General features: G+C 40.1%; 3 protein-coding genes across 4 annotated transcripts; 2 read left to right on the top strand and 1 right to left on the bottom strand.

Moving 5' to 3' along the window:
• Positions 1-1,676: 1,676 nt before the first annotated feature.
• LOC107275488 (uncharacterized) lies at positions 1,677-2,628 on the bottom strand. Its single transcript, XM_026024445.2, has one exon. The coding sequence runs from the start codon at positions 2,373-2,375 to the stop codon at positions 2,100-2,102; it is 276 nt and encodes a 91-aa protein (XP_025880230.1). The 5' UTR covers positions 2,376-2,628; the 3' UTR covers positions 1,677-2,099.
• Positions 2,629-6,538: 3,910 nt separating this feature from the next.
• Positions 6,539-11,097, top strand: LOC4332971 (probable methyltransferase PMT2). The gene is made up of 7 exons (XM_015777390.3): positions 6,539-6,823; positions 7,763-8,407; positions 8,533-8,743; positions 8,833-9,127; positions 9,257-9,646; positions 10,103-10,180; positions 10,268-11,097. Exons 2-7 carry the CDS (start codon positions 7,769-7,771, stop codon positions 10,488-10,490), a joined length of 1,836 nt encoding a protein of 611 aa, XP_015632876.1. The 5' UTR covers positions 6,539-6,823; positions 7,763-7,768; the 3' UTR covers positions 10,491-11,097.
• Positions 11,098-13,751: 2,654 nt separating this feature from the next.
• Positions 13,752-15,895, top strand: LOC4332972 (transcription factor BHLH062-like). Of its 2 annotated transcripts, none has more exons than NM_001417799.1 (5): positions 13,752-13,860; positions 13,983-14,085; positions 14,516-14,634; positions 14,836-14,963; positions 15,119-15,895. In NM_001417799.1, exons 2-5 carry the CDS (start codon positions 14,015-14,017, stop codon positions 15,557-15,559), a joined length of 759 nt encoding a protein of 252 aa, NP_001404728.1. In that variant the 5' UTR covers positions 13,752-13,860; positions 13,983-14,014; the 3' UTR covers positions 15,560-15,895. The 2 variants fall into 2 exon arrangements, with proteins under 2 accessions (NP_001404728.1, NP_001404729.1); NM_001417800.1 differs by having other exon boundaries at positions 13,753-13,860; positions 13,980-14,085.
• Positions 15,896-16,036: the final 141 nt, after the last annotated feature.

Here is a 16,036-nt window from a genome sequence, read left to right on the forward strand (position 1 = left end):
TCCAACTTATATTTCAAAAGTACAAATTTACCCCTCCACACATCTGTATTAATGTGGACTATTATACCCTCTTATGTTTTTATTGTTGTTAATTGAGGTGGTGGTATAATAAGATTTGATCCCTTTTGTAGAACTAGCATAGTGGCTCGCGCAGATTGCGCGGCTAGTATCATTATATTTTCTCTCATATAATAGTATATATGTTTTCTCATTATATTATTCAAATATATTAAAATGATAACATAATTTTAAATTTTGCAATAACTTTACAAAACTACTAATGTGTAATATTCATATTATATTTTATATACATGTTAGTTATTAATTACTTTTAATATCAAATTTTAGTTATTTGTAAATTATATATATTCCTATATGGACTCTAGACTCGTCTTTTAATATTTCTTTTTTTTTAATTCTGAATTTTCTGTAAATTGTATTTCTATATAGACTCTATGCTCTTCTTCCAATATTATTTATTTTTATTTTTGAATTTTTATTTTTTCTAATTGTATTCTTATGTGGACTCTAAACTCATCTTTCAACATTCTTTAATTTTTAATTTCGAATTTCAGTTACTTCTAAATTGTATTCCTATATTGACTTTAAACTATTCTTCCAATATTTTTCTTAATTTAGAATTTTAGTTATTTGTAAATTATATGTTTATACGGACTCTAAAATCTACTTTTAATTTTATTATGTTTATTCCAAATTTTAGTTAGTTTTAAATTTCAATATGGACTCTATACTCAACTTCTAATATATATTTTTAATTCCGAATTTATATGTTTTTCTTAATTGTATTTCTATATGGACTCTATACTCTACTTCTAATATTCCTTGTTTTTAATTCCGAATTTCAGTTATTTCCTAATTGTATTTCTATATGGACTCTAGTCTCCTCTTCTAATATTCCTTATTTTTTAATTCCGAATTTCAACTATTTCTAAATTGTATTTCTATATGGACTCTAGTCTCCTTTTCTAATATTCCTTATTTTTTTAATTCCAAATTTCAGCTATTTCTAAATTGTATTTCTACATGGACTCTGCTTTTTTTTTCTCCGATTAATGTGAGAATTTATAAGCCATGAGAGCGAACGTGGAGGCTCATTTTTCTATTCCTTTAATAATATAATAGATATGATCAACGGATTAGATTAATTTGTAATACCAGTATAGTGCATTGTAGTGTGGCTTAAAGAAAATCTAAAATGACCTGTGTATAATGGAACCTATATAACATGTTCACTTCTTTTTTTTTCTTTTTTTTTTGAGGAGAACGACGGCAGGAGATCTGCCGGAATTTTATTAGAGGGAGAAAATAAAGTGCTTACAGTCCAGAGAAAATATGAGAGACTTGCACCGAAACAAATTAAGATTTTCACGGAATTTCATTAGATGCTCTCTGTTTGTTTTTTCCTTTTCTTCTGGCAATGAAGTATCACGGATGATGATGACTTGTTGCTCACAACAATCCTATTATAGTCACGAACAATTCGCCCTGATTCCAAGAAAGTTCGTCAACTCGAAATATGGCTAGAAAAGCAACAAGCAGAACTAGGAGCTTTGGGTATTCAGAAGCTGACAAACACACCGCCCACACACAGGATTCGGCTTCAGAATAGCCCCTGCTTTAGTGTTCAGGCCAAGGACTAGGCAGGATTAGTTTTCTCAATGAACAACCAAGCAAAGCTGATTAACAATAATGTGTTCAGGAAACCTAGCTGTAATGAATGTGCAAGGGGAATAAGAATCCATCCTAAGTTGTTCTTAGCCTCTGATGAGGAATTTGCTATATTACAGTCAAACTGAATGGCCTACATTACAGTATTACACTGAACCAACCCTCTGCTGCTTCTGTCCTAAGCTGGCTACGCAAAGAAACTAAACCCGTCATCATCTTGTCCACCTTCTCATCATCTCCTAAACCGGAGGAGCACATAATCTATTAATCTTGTCCAGAATCCTCATGAGCTTCTTCTTCTTCTTCTCATCATCTCTGGACACAAAAGTTTTGTCTCTACCAAATCCACAAAAACCAACACCTTCAGCTGCCGAAGAAGTTGCATTTTGTTCTGATGATGATGATCATCATCAGCTCCGGTTGTGTATCGGGTCGGAGCCTCGCCGGACTCGCCACTTGCTCGTCTGCGCCGCGGCCGTCGTCGCCGCGAACCGCTCCTTCGCCGCGTCGACGCCGACGACATTGTTGGCCGGAGGCGCCGGCGCCGGCGCCATAGCCGGAGCCGGAGCCAGGACGAGCTCGGCTCTCGTCAGGCCGTGCACCGCCGTGGCGTGGTGCAGCGCCACAACCACGACGACGACGGTGCAGACCAAGAAAAGGTCGAGACGGCTTGTGTGCTGCACCATGTTGGCTTCTGCTGCTGCTGCTCAGATGGAGACAAACAAGTCTCTACCTTGGCTCTCTCTGTAGCTAGAATGGTTTGTACAATGATCAATCATGGTGATGTCTTGTCTCTAGATATAGCAGGGGCAGGCAGTGTCGAGTCCAAAAGCACAAAGGGACAAGTGAAGCCAAGCACAGCATATTAGCATAGCATGCCTAAGGCTGTCAATGGAAGGTTCTGAAAACCTGAAAGTTTGAGGGAGGCAGATTTTGGCAAAGTCATGAATTGGGGGGGGTACTTATCTCCCAACAGACAAAACCTAAAGTTGCAATTGTAGATTTGTAGGGGATAGGAGGAGCAACAGTATGCTAGAAACAAAGACTTGCTTTAGCTCCTTGTTGTTGTTATCTTCCCCTTCTTGGCCACTGTCTGCAGTAAAACCCCCAACACTAAAGCAGCAGGCACAGTGGTGAGTGAAACAAGTGAGGCTTTTTTGCTTTTCTATCTTTTTTTTTGTTGTTGTTTGTTGTTCTTGGTTGAAACACACTTTTCTCTTTGAATCTTCTTCCAAGCTAAGGCCACCAAAGATGGGGGAGCATTCAAAACTTAAAAGGAAGTGCACCAAGTTTCAATAGCCTCTTTCCTCACAATTTTCTATGTGTGCTACTTGCCATGCATCCCAATGCTTTAGTTGCTCTCCTAGCTTTGGTGCAGGAATGGAAAGAATGGTGAATCTTAAAGCATTTTCAGGATCCAACGACGGTTGTAGCTTCTTGGAGCTGTGTATGTGTTGGACTGGTCATGGTCTAAGGAGGCCGTTTTATTGGTACCAAAGCGAAAAAAGAAAGAGAGAAAACAGTAGCTACTGAATCCTTTTAAAGTGGAGGCAGGCCACCTTAGCTTCAAATTTGTAATAAACACAGCACTTAGATGCATAAATTTTAAACCAGAAGAAAATCATTATAAAGAGATGGAAGATTATGTAAAGATTGCTTCTTGCTAAGTGGGTTAGGGAGCCCACAAAATCTTCCTAGCAAGCTGCAAAAGAAAAAAGGAGGGGAAATTAAAGGTAACAGAATGAATTATCAATGGTTTGCCCTTTTGTTTGAAGAGATTCTTAAAGTGCTAACTCAAATACTTGGTAAAGTCACTATTTGAAATATATGTATACTTGCTAAAGTGCCCAGAAATTGATAATGGGAGGCTTTTGTCCGGGACAGCAATCTACAAAATAGGATTCCATTAGAAAAGGAGTAATCATATTGTGCTGGTTCATGACACTAAATTAGGTCTATAGGAATACTCTATCAGAAAGGGCACAGCAAATAAATTAACAAACAAATATTTACTTCTAAGTTAAGCAATGCAGCATACAAGGAATTGATACAATGCTGGAAAAGATCATGATCTTAGCAGAGACAAGATATTGATCTTATCAGAGTAATGATGACACCGTGATTAAAGCAGCAGCACAGTTCAATTCAAAAAAAAAATAGCACTGTTATTTTTCCTGCTTTCGTAGTTACATGGAAAGTTTATGATGTGTCTTTAAGTTTATGATGTTCATAAAGACACTCAAGTACAGAACAAACAAGCTTTTACCAAAGATTGCAGAGAATCTAATACTAGTAGTTTTACCCACCCACTCTTTGAGTATGAACTGTAATGACCTCCCACTTTTTGCTATCGGAGGTAATCAAATATGAAACAGTGAAGTTAAGAAGGTGCATTTGTCATGTACTCCTGCCAGATAAAGTTAGAACCGAAAGAACAGTTAACTGTTCACAAATGACACGCATTGAACTATAGTACAGTAATTAACTAGCCACAGGACGAATCTCTATGTAATCCACGATGCGTGGCCTGGCCACCTTGTAGGCTTGTACCTCCTCCCCTTGTGATTGTGAGGATCGAAGCGGCCACAGGAGCACACGTCCGTCGATGTACGATGCGGTCACGCAGACTGTGGAATCACGGCGCCGGCATGGCTCCTGTTATGGCTCCTGTTGAGCCGAGTTTAGCGCCTGTTCAGTTTGATGCTATTTTCAATCTTACCAAATTTTAGTAAAATTACTAAAAAAAATAACTACATTTAGTTTGCTACCAAATTTTGGTAACTATATAAGAAATCCTGCCAAAACTTTGGCAAATGGCAACTATACCAAAATTTTGAAATGTGTAAGGTTTTTTTAGCATCAAAGTGAACAGGCCCTTAGTTTCAAACTATTTCTTCAAACATCCAATTTTTCCATCACATCAAAACTTTCCTACACACACAAATTTCCAATTTTTCCATCACATCGTTCCAATTTTAACCAAACTTCTAATTTTGGCGTAAACTAAGGCCGAGTTTAGTTCTAAACTTTTTCTTCAAACTTCCAACTTTTCCATCACATCAAAACTTTCCTACACATATAAACTTCCAACTTTTCCGTCACATCGTTTCAAACCAAACTTCTAATTTTGGCGTGAACTAAACACACCCTAAACACACCCTTAGGTGTCGTAAAACACGTGAATGTTATGGAAGGATCTAATATCAAATAAATAGAAGGGGTGAGGTTTCGAACCCAGGTTGTCTAGCCCACCACCTTGTGGAGCTAGCTGGAATACCTAGGTGTTTCTCCACTTTAGGTGTCGTAATTTGTCACCGAGTTCAAAATTAATTCCTAAACCGTCGTATCCAAGGGTGGAGCTAGAACGAAATGGGGAGGGGGTGGCACTGCTTGCTTTACTCTGCTTTAGGTCGAGTTTAAGCTGATATGAGTGTTTGAGTTTGGGTTGAAGAGGGCGCATATACGGTGAAAATAGATGAAATATAACTAAAAAATTTCTTGACCGGGTTTCTGGGCACCCCCTCTTTTCAATGTAGCTCCGCCCCTGGTCGCATCCCTCAACTTCCAAAACTAGAACACCTCAAAGCGTTTTCGGCTAACGTGGCGTCTAAGTGGTGTCGACAAAGTTAGAAAAAACATAGGATGTCCCGTCATTTTCCCTCTTCTTTCCACATCATCGGCCTCGGCAAGAACTCCTGCATCAGCAGCGGACAAGGGTAGTCCTATCAACACATCCTCCTTTCGGCGACCACACGAACATCAGCTTCACGAGCGGCATATCCGGCTGCAGCGCCGCCGACCGGGAGATCACCTGCACCACCTCTGTCATGCTCGGCCAGTCCGACGGGTTAGGATTGCTGCACACCAGCCCAAGCAAACAGTAACCTAGTGGCATCATTTGCATCAAATTCTTCGGTACTAGTATAGAAGAAGAAGAAACGCCATTGTCGACGGCGTTAAGCAACCTCCACCCCAGTCGACGAGCAAATATCAATTCAGAGCAACATATCCGAAGCATAGCTAACCAATTCAGAGCATCATATATTACATCTAACTGTTCATTGATTTGATGGTTAACTGTGCTTCGGATATACTCTCTCCGTCTCATAATATAAGGGATTTTAAGTTTTTCTTGCACTGTTTGACCATTCGTCTTACTAAAAAAAGTGAAATTGTTATTTATTTTTTTGACTTACTTTATTATCCAAAGTATTTTAAGCACAACTTTTCATTTTTTATATTTGCACAAATTTTTTGAATAAGACGAGTGGTCAAACAGTACGAGTAAAAACTCAAAATCCCTTATATTATGGGACGGAGGGAGTATTGCTCTGATATATCAATTCAATCGACGGCAGCTTAAACATCTCCTGGAACATGCAGAGAGCTCGTTCGTCGGTGACGATCTCGAGCACCAGAACTCCAAAGTACTCCGGCACGATGAAGCCCAAGCGGGTTTCATGGTTTTCTGTGACTTTGTTAACGCTACGTATACATCACATCAGTTAAAATCGTCATCTAAACAGATTAGGATCTTATTTGCACTGGTTTTGAGAGTTGAGGGACACGTCATATCTGGTATTGTTGTTCAGGGATGAATTCCAGACTCGACGACAAATTGAGGGACCTAAAGTAAACTTACTACGGAGGAAGAAGAAGCACTTACTGGGCCATGGCCCACAACATCCGGTCCATCTATTTTCATCGCCACTATACCTCCGGCCCACGGACGCGACGCGCTTACACACATGGCCCACATGCCATGGTGCGCAAGCGCAACCCTTTCTTCCTCCTCTGTCGCTCTCTCTCTCTCTCTCTCTCTCTCCTCTTCTCCACTTTCTCCCTCCTCGCTAGTGCGCTCTCCTTGGCGAGCTCGCTCCGACGAACGCCAAGCCCATTGCTCCGCGTGTGGTTGGGAGAGTGAGAAGAGAGGAGATATTTTCGGTGCGGTGGGGAGGGGGGATTGAGAGAGGCCGAATCAACCAACCAACACCTGCCTGATTCATCTTCTCGATCGATCCTGGGGGGTCTGAGCTAATGCGCGCCGCCCCGATCTCCCGATCCGGTCCGCGCGCGCTCGATCCCCGCGCCTGATTTCTCCTCCCCGCCCGTCGCCGAGGAGAGCTCCGTCCAGGTAGCGCGCACGCATACGCAAAATTTTGGCGTATTTAATCCATGATCTGTGTTTGCATCGAATGGATAGGACGTGCTCTTTTGACTTCAGTCGGTGCTGGTAGGATGAAACGATGCAAAGATACTGTGTTGTTGAAGACATAATCCGATTTAAAACATTTCTTGTTAACTTGGAACAAGTTATCTTAATTTTCGGTAGTGATAGTTTCTGCTGTACATTTTTTTCCTTACCAAATCTAATTCAATTGCAGAATGTAGTAATGTATTGATGCCTTTGGCTGGCAACATAGAGAGGTTCATGGACTCGTTTCTAGTTCTGCTAGTTTCGGTACTTACATATTTTCTGCACATATCTGCATGTTTTTTTTTTGGTTGAACATAATTCAGTTGTATAATGGACTGATGGCTTGATTAGTAAGTTTCATTGGAAATATAAGGAGCGGAAATCAAGAATTCATTCCATTCCTTGCTTAATGTATGCCATTGATGATGAACTTCAGAGTTATTTTTTAGAGTAAATTGCACAGAACCCCATGTTTTATGGTCAACGTTGCTTAAGAGTAGGTACAATAGCAGGCTATAAGCCAGCTATAAACATATTTTAAAGAGATAAAGGAAGAGAGAGAACAGCAGCGGGCTACAGATTTGTAGCCAGCTGCAGCACGGACTCCAAAACGTAATGTGTGTATGACAGGTAGGACCAGATATTAATAGTATAGTAAGCAACTATTGTATGAATTGGCTATTACATTGGCTATAGATGATTTGGAGCTAATAGTTGGCTATACTATTAAACTTGCTCTAATCTATACATGTGGTTTTCTGCAACTTTGACCATAGATTGAGGGGTGTTCTAAAATTTACTCTTATTTGTAACTTGTCGGTTTGTCCATACTTGTGCTATACACATTTACTGAATCTAATTGTATTTATCTTACAGTGAGGTATGGCGCGGAGTTCAACTGAGAGCAGGACCAGGACCACTGTATCTGTAGTTGTTTTATTTGGCCTTTGTTCCTTCTTCTATCTCTTGGGTGTGTGGCAGAGAAGTGGTTTCGGAAGAGGAGACAGCATAGCAGCTGTGGTGAACGAACAGACTAAATGCGTGGTTCTTCCAAACCTGAATTTTGAAACCCATCATAGTGCTTCAGACCTTCCTAATGATACTGGGAGTACTGAGGTTAAAACTTTCGAGCCATGTGATGCACAGTACACAGATTACACTCCCTGTGAGGAGCAAAAGCGTGCAATGACCTTCCCTAGGGATAATATGATATATCGGGAGAGGCATTGCCCACCTGAAAAGGATAAGCTCTATTGTCTGGTTCCAGCACCAAAGGGTTATGCTGCTCCTTTTCATTGGCCAAAGAGCCGTGATTATGTTCATTATGCAAATATCCCTCACAAGAGCCTCACGGTTGAGAAGGCTATCCAGAATTGGGTTCACTACGAGGGTAAAGTGTTCAGGTTTCCTGGTGGTGGAACACAGTTTCCTCAGGGTGCAGACAAGTATATAGACCATCTTGCTTCTGTTATCCCAATAGCCAATGGGAAAGTGAGAACAGCACTCGACACTGGTTGTGGGGTACGTAAAGGATTCAACTCTAAAGATGCAAACTTAGATGAGCAATCAAGCATTAGTTTTTGTTGTTCTTATCATGTTACGGAGTTTAATCTTTTAATGCTTTTTCCTGCCACAATTTTGTTCAGGTTGCTAGTCTAGGTGCTTACCTGTTGAAGAAAAATGTTTTGACCATGTCATTTGCACCAAGGGATAATCATGAGGCTCAAGTACAGTTTGCACTGGAGAGAGGTGTTCCCGCATATATAGGTGTTCTCGGATCAATGAAACTGTCATTCCCATCACGTGTCTTTGACATGGCCCACTGCTCAAGGTGTTTAATTCCATGGAGTGGAAATGGTAAAATCACTTTTAGAATCCTTACTGTTTAAAATGTTCTCATTTAAAGTTTACACATCTGAAGCAAGCTGGTTGCTCTGGTTCTGCAGATGGAATGTACATGATGGAAGTTGATAGGGTACTAAGGCCTGGAGGGTATTGGGTACTCTCAGGCCCACCAATTGGCTGGAAGATTCACTATAAGGGATGGCAACGAACAAAGGATGATCTTCAAAGTGAGCAGAGAAGAATAGAACAATTTGCAGAACTTCTTTGTTGGAATAAGATTTCTGAGAAGGATGGTATTGCTATATGGAGAAAGAGAATAAACGACAAATCCTGCCCCATGAAACAAGAAAATCCAAAAGTTGACAAGTGTGAGTTGGCATATGACAATGATGTATGGTGAGTGACATTCTTTCTGACATCCTCCACAAAAAAATATGCCGTTTTAATCTATATGATCTTTTTTTTTTGCCTTCATTTTTCTAGCACTTACATTCTTCTGAATTCAATTTCCTTCACTAAATACAGGTATAAGAAAATGGAGGTCTGTGTAACTCCCCTTCCCGAGGTTAAAACCATGACAGAGGTTGCTGGTGGTCAATTAGAGCCATTTCCCCAGAGACTCAATGCAGTACCTCCCAGGATTACCCATGGTTTTGTACCTGGGTTCTCAGTCCAGTCATATCAAGATGACAATAAACTTTGGCAGAAACATATTAACGCTTACAAAAAGATCAATAACTTGCTTGATACTGGAAGATACCGTAACATAATGGACATGAATGCTGGCCTTGGTAGTTTTGCTGCTGCATTGGAGTCCACGAAGCTGTGGGTCATGAATGTTGTTCCAACCATTGCAGATACTTCTACATTAGGTGTAATCTACGAGCGGGGATTAATAGGAATGTATCATGATTGGTATGTAATGCTTCTCTGTATTGCTCTCCTGGACTCATGTTTTGGTCATTGCACTCTATTTTTCTCACTTATTCAGTTATTCTTCGTGCCATTGTTTCTGCATACTATTTTTTGCTTTTTAGAGGAGACACATTTTACTTTACCAACATGGAAAACCTATTTTTTTTAATGGTTTTCATTTGCTTCAGAAACATGTCAAAAACGGATCAATTTATTTACTTCTGTAGAGACTGAAGGATAGGATTGAACTTTAGCTCTGCCAATATCAGTTCAAGCTCTTCATGGTGAAGTTGCATAATAATAAAATCAGTCTGTTAGTTATTCTGCTATTGTAAATATGTGTTTGTTTTGACTGTGCTGACTGTTAGCTTTGATCAGTTGAAATCTGAAAAGCATTGGTTGCTTCTTGTTACATAGGTATATGTGTTGACCATAGTTTTTTTATTCTTTGTACAGGTGTGAAGGATTTTCTACATATCCAAGGACATATGATCTCATACATGCTAACGCTGTGTTCAGCTTATATGAGAATAAGTAAGAATGTCATACATTGCAAAAACAAGAATGTGCTCCTAAGTTGGTACATCTTCCTAATTGATATTTTCTATTTACAAAAAACAGGTGTAAATTTGAAGATATACTATTGGAAATGGACCGGATCTTACGACCAGAGGGCGCAGTTATAATCCGTGACAAGGTTGATGTTCTTGTAAAGGTGGAGAAAATAGCTAACGCCATGAGGTGGCAGACAAGATTGACTGATCATGAGGGTGGCCCTCATGTGCCTGAGAAGATACTCTTTGCGGTTAAACAATACTGGGTTGTTGAAAGCAAGAGCAGCTAATTACATATGCTGGGTTGTTTTTTTCCACTGAGCTCCCAACAAGACCTAAGACATGACTTAATTACATATGAAGGGTATGCATCATCTACCTCCTCTGTAAACTTATAGCCACTGTAGTCAGGAATGAACTCTTGGCAGCTTGAGTTTTCCGAAAAGTTAGCACCCTTGCAATGTGGCCTTGCCAGTTCTTTTCAAGGTAAATTGCACTGCAGGTATAAATCTTTTTCAAAACCGGCTGCCTCAGTCTTGACAATCTCAACCACAGGTTTCATCTTTTGATGTAAATGGCTTGGATTTGAAAGTTCATGTATGCAAGGCTTGTCATGACCGTATTTCTTTTAGCCAGTTTTGTCTAGCCTTAGCTGGTGCGACAATTTGAGAATGCTCAAACTGGCCTCTAATCTTGCTTGTTTGGTGCATTTGTGCTCTAAGGAGGTGTCGCACTGTAATGAAACTGAGATCCATAAGATTCTAGTATTCTGATCGTCTGAACCGAGGTGACCAATAATCAAATTTAGCTACGTATGTAATAGTTTTTTTTCTGTTGGTAACAGACGAACGATTTATTTTTAGTGCTATTTGAGGCTGTCCTTTTGAGATTCAGTTATACAAATGTTGTTCGATTTTGATGGAGCTGCAACTTGCAGTTCGTCTGTTGCAGGCATTTCTCTACTGAAAATCTGAAATGGGTATTGGTCTGTCGGAGTGTTTTGTTTTACCGGGAAAAACAATTTTTCTATTGCCAGTCACCTGTTTTTTTGGAGGGTTTTGCTTATGTGTCCGTATTAATAGTAATTACCAAAATTCAAAATGATTTTATTCTAAATGGTTTTAACTTGGGCTAACCAAACGGATGGTTAGATGTATTCACTCTCGTGCATGCAATGTACAAAACTTGCGTGCAGGAATTATGTACTATGCCGGATGGTTAGATGGTTAACTTGGGCTAACCAAACGGATGGTTAGATGTACTATGCCGGTTTAGAAGCCTCATATTATTTTTTTTTTCATACTTTGATGGAAATTCGGGTTCCATGACGCCTCACACTTTTAACCCTAAAAATAGAAGTGACGGACTGTAGATTATCAGTTAACAAATAGTTATTTTATTATTAAATAATAGTCCCAGCAACATATTGCAACCAAGAAATAGAAGCACCTTTACTTTGTAATAACTGGAAGTCCCTAAGACAATCTTTAGCCTTTACACCATCTTGCGCATGCAATGTACAAAACTTGCGTGCAGGAATTATGTAGCAAGGTTTACTCAACAAGTCAATATATACTGCCAGAGAAAACTAATAATGGATGCATGAATAATAATTTAACAATTTATATTTTACACTTCCATCATTCATAACTCATCATCGAGTCTAAATGTATTTTTGTAAAAGAGGTTTTCCTAAAAAGATTTGAATAACAAGAGAAATGCGTGAATCATAATTTGTTATAACATTGTGAAAGCTCGTGGGCCACATCTTTTGTCTTACAACGTATCCCCTCCATCCCAAAAAACATAATTAAACCTTAGGTTTGAATCTGGACACACACATGTGATGTGTTTAGATTCAAACTCATAGTTTAATTTTTTTCTGGGACATAGTAGTATATGCTCATACCAAAATTTAAATCTTAAAACTTAATTTTAGAATTAATTTTAAGGTTTTTATTATGGCTTCTTTTTTTAATATCGGAGTTTAAATCATTAAAAACACATATGTAAAAGTTTTAACCATATATTATTTTTTTACGCTAATATGTCTTTTGGCGTATTATCAGCAATTGGCCAACTGATGGCAGCTTGTATCGCATTACAAATCATGTATTTGTAAATACTTGCTTTCTCTTTTTTATATAATGGAATGTACTTCCGGCCTTTACTCAATGAGCTATAGCCAATTATTACGTCAAATCGCTCAAAAGCGCTCACAATCTAATAAGACCACAAAACACACCAATTTAACATAAAGCAACACAAATTAATAAGCACCAACACAAGATGAAAGACCCATAATTATTGAATCATATTTGTAAATACTTACTTTCTCTTATTTTTCGCCCATCGAATGCATCATCGCAAAAAATATTTTCTCTATACCAAACAATAAAAAATAGGTCTTTTTAATGCCCTGTTTATAGTCCAGATAATTTATATGAATTTTGAAGAAATCAACATATTTAGCCAAATGGTAGTACTAGGCTTGACAGCAAGGTGTGACATGCATAGCCATTATCCAGTCACCAATATCCCCATTGTTTTACTTATGCTTACCCTTCTAAGCCAAAATTTAAATTTTAAAATTTAATTTCAGAGTTGATTTTAAGGGTTTGTCATCGTAATTTATTTTACACTATTTGCTTTTGAACGCTAACGACAAGTATACAGAACATTTATCATAAATAAGATTTTCTTACCTATAAGCGATATGGATAAGCATAAGTGAAACAATCGAACTGCAAAACTACTTTGCGTGAGAGATGATCACGAGCACTTCGATGCCAAACTTCACAACGCTGCCGACTATAAATCATCGTATATCACTAACTTTGTGTTCATATATCGAAGAAATATCTATTTCTAAAAAAGTGCCTATTTTCAAAACTATACTTAAAAAATTTAAAATCTAAATCTTTTCATGTATTTGGATTAGGGGCTAAAATTTTAGTCCATGTCACATCGGATGTTTGACACTAATTAGAAGTACTAAATAGAGACTAATGATAAAACCCATTCCATAACCTAGACTAATTCACGAGACGAATCTATTGAGCCTAATTAATCTAGTGATACTACAGTAAACATGTGCTAATTATAAATTAATTAGGATTAAAAAATTTGCCTCGTGAATTAGCTCTTATTTATATAATTAGTTTTATTATTAGTCTATATTTAATATTTTTAATATATTAGTCCCGATATCCAAACACCACCTTTAAAAAAAAACTACGGAGGAACTGGGATAGTTGATGCGCACCGGGGCACGCACGCGCCGTGCGTTGGGCGTGTGGCGCAACCCCACGCACCGGCACGCGCCAGGCCGGCGCTCCCGCCTCCAGAGGCCGCCACCGGCCACGCGCCCCTCCACGTGGCTCCTGGCCCACCACCAGATCTCTCCACCGACCCCCACAGACAGGTGGGCCCGTTCACTCCCGTGGCCCCCACGTGCCAGTGAGAAACCACCCGCCGCCGCAACGCGCGCGCCACGCGCCGCGTCGTGCCCCTCCCGCGCTTGACTCGCCTCGCCGCCCTCTCCCCCTTGCTGTTATTGCTCCCTTCGCGGCTCTCCTTCTTCTTCTTCAATCTTCGCCCTCCTCCTCCTCCTCGTACGCGCCCACGCGGTTCTCTTTCTGCCCCCTCGATCGATTTGAGGTTTGCCCTTGTTTGCTGTGATGTTTTGCGCTGTTAATTGGGTGATTAATTTGGGGGGGTCGGGTTGGGTTGGGTGGATCGATGGCTGATGGGTTCTTTCTTGGTCGATTGGTTTTCAGCAGGGAACGGAAGGGGGAGGTTTTTGGAGGAGGCCATGGTGCCGTCGGAGAGGGGGGACGTCGCCACCGCCATCAGACCCGCCGCTGCCGACAAGCTCGTCCATGGGTGAGTGACTGAAGTTTCTTGGTTGTCTCGTTTGGGGACTTGGGGGATAGTTCTTGTTCTTGGAGGAAGCAAAGAGATAGATGCTCTGGGGATGCTAAAATTTTTGTTTCATGATTTGTCTCGAGGCGCAGTTTGTTTGTTAGGCATCATACCATAGTGAATCTACAGAATTAGTGATGATGCTCACTACTCAAGCAGCAACCCTGCAATAGTAAATGTGGAAGCCTGCCAATCATACTGCGTTAGACGCCGTTGGTGGCGTAGAGCTATATAGTGGTATTGGCAAATTATTTGTCGTCAGGTTTATTGACTTAGTTGTTATCTCTGCATGTCGATTTAATTCTTATCCCTTTTCCATTTGGGAGGAAATGAAAGTTGAGAATTGTGCATTGTTGCTAATGTTGTAAGTTCCCATTGAAACCTTGTGCAGGCCTATCTCTGACAAGAAGTGCCGGAAGAAGGTCCCGAGGAAGGTTCACAAATCTGAGAGGGAGAAGCTTAAACGCGGGCATCTCAATGATCTGTTCGGCGAGCTGGGTAATATGCTAGGTAAGCTGTTTTGATCACAAGGCATTGCGTCAGTTCTATGTGTCTGAATTGGAAATTTATTATAGCTTGTTGCGCAGAAATACAAACCACATATCTCTCTCTTGAATGTCATTATATAATTCGTATTACTAGCAACTGGATTCATCATTGCTTAAATTTGCTGCTATTTAGCATCTGATCAAATACAACAACCTTCTGCAGAAGCGGATAGGCAGAGTAATGGGAAGGCATGCATACTAACTGACACCACCCGGATCTTAAGAGATCTGCTTTCTCAAGTAAAATCTCTCCGGCAAGAAAACAGCACCCTCCAGAATGAATCTAATTATGTAAGTAATATTTGCTATGGAAAAAAAAAACTGTTGATTTGTTGCAGTTGTAGAACCATTTCCCTTTCTTTGGCGTGCTTGATGATTTACATTGCTAACTTGTCGTATGCATAATGCAACACTCATTCCAACATTGTTTTTTCTCCCACAAACAGGTTACGATGGAAAGGAATGAGTTGCAGGATGAAAATGGTGCGCTACGCAGCGAAATCTCTGACCTCCAAAACGAGCTGAGGATGCGTGCGACAGGGAGTCCAGGTTGGGGCCATGGCGCGACTGGATCACCTCTCCCCGTTCCTCCCTCTCCAGGCACGGTTTTCCCATCGCAGCAGCCAATGCAGCCATCTCCCATGACAACAAGCACAGTGTTCCCCTTGCAGCAGCCACTGCCACAACCAACAGTCATTGAGCCCTCTGCAAGACAGCCACTGGAACTGAAGCTCTTCCTAGAAGCACCCCCCGCCGAAGACCCTGAACCATCAGAAGACCAGGAGGCTCCGAACAATGTGGCACGACCGCAGCCGAGGTACCCAACAGAGGCATCTTCTTGGCCTATTAGCCTGGGACTTCCAAGAATGGAAGATGAGCAAATGTAGTGGTAGCACGATAGATGATAGCACAGGTAGAGATTGAGAGGGTCTGTTTTTAATGCATGCAGGAATTCCACACGAAAACACTTCTGTCCTTGCATGAAAACTGGAAAATTTCCTGCATTCCAAGTAAGACCTGAGTAGATCAGCTCCAACCAATCAGAAACTCACTTTGAGCCTAGAGGATATACTACTGAATGATGTGCATGTAAATATTTCAATCTCCCTTTTGTTTCTGTAAACTCTAGTGAGAATAGAACCCGTTTTATCCCCTTGCAAATATTGATGTCCAATTAAAATGCATTTATGCGATAATTGCAATCGAAGGAAAAGTTATGAAAGAACAAAAATTGTAAGACTATACGCCTGTAACCAGCCTCCAAGCCAACATTATCACAATTCTATCGAGTCTGACGAACCAGCAACATCTCAATACAACTATGCAGCACCTGGCAACCAAACAGGCTGATATATAGTAGTATA

Source organism: Oryza sativa, chromosome 3 (genome assembly GCF_034140825.1).
Source record: "Oryza sativa Japonica Group chromosome 3, ASM3414082v1".
Taxonomy (NCBI): domain Eukaryota; kingdom Viridiplantae; phylum Streptophyta; class Magnoliopsida; order Poales; family Poaceae; genus Oryza; species Oryza sativa.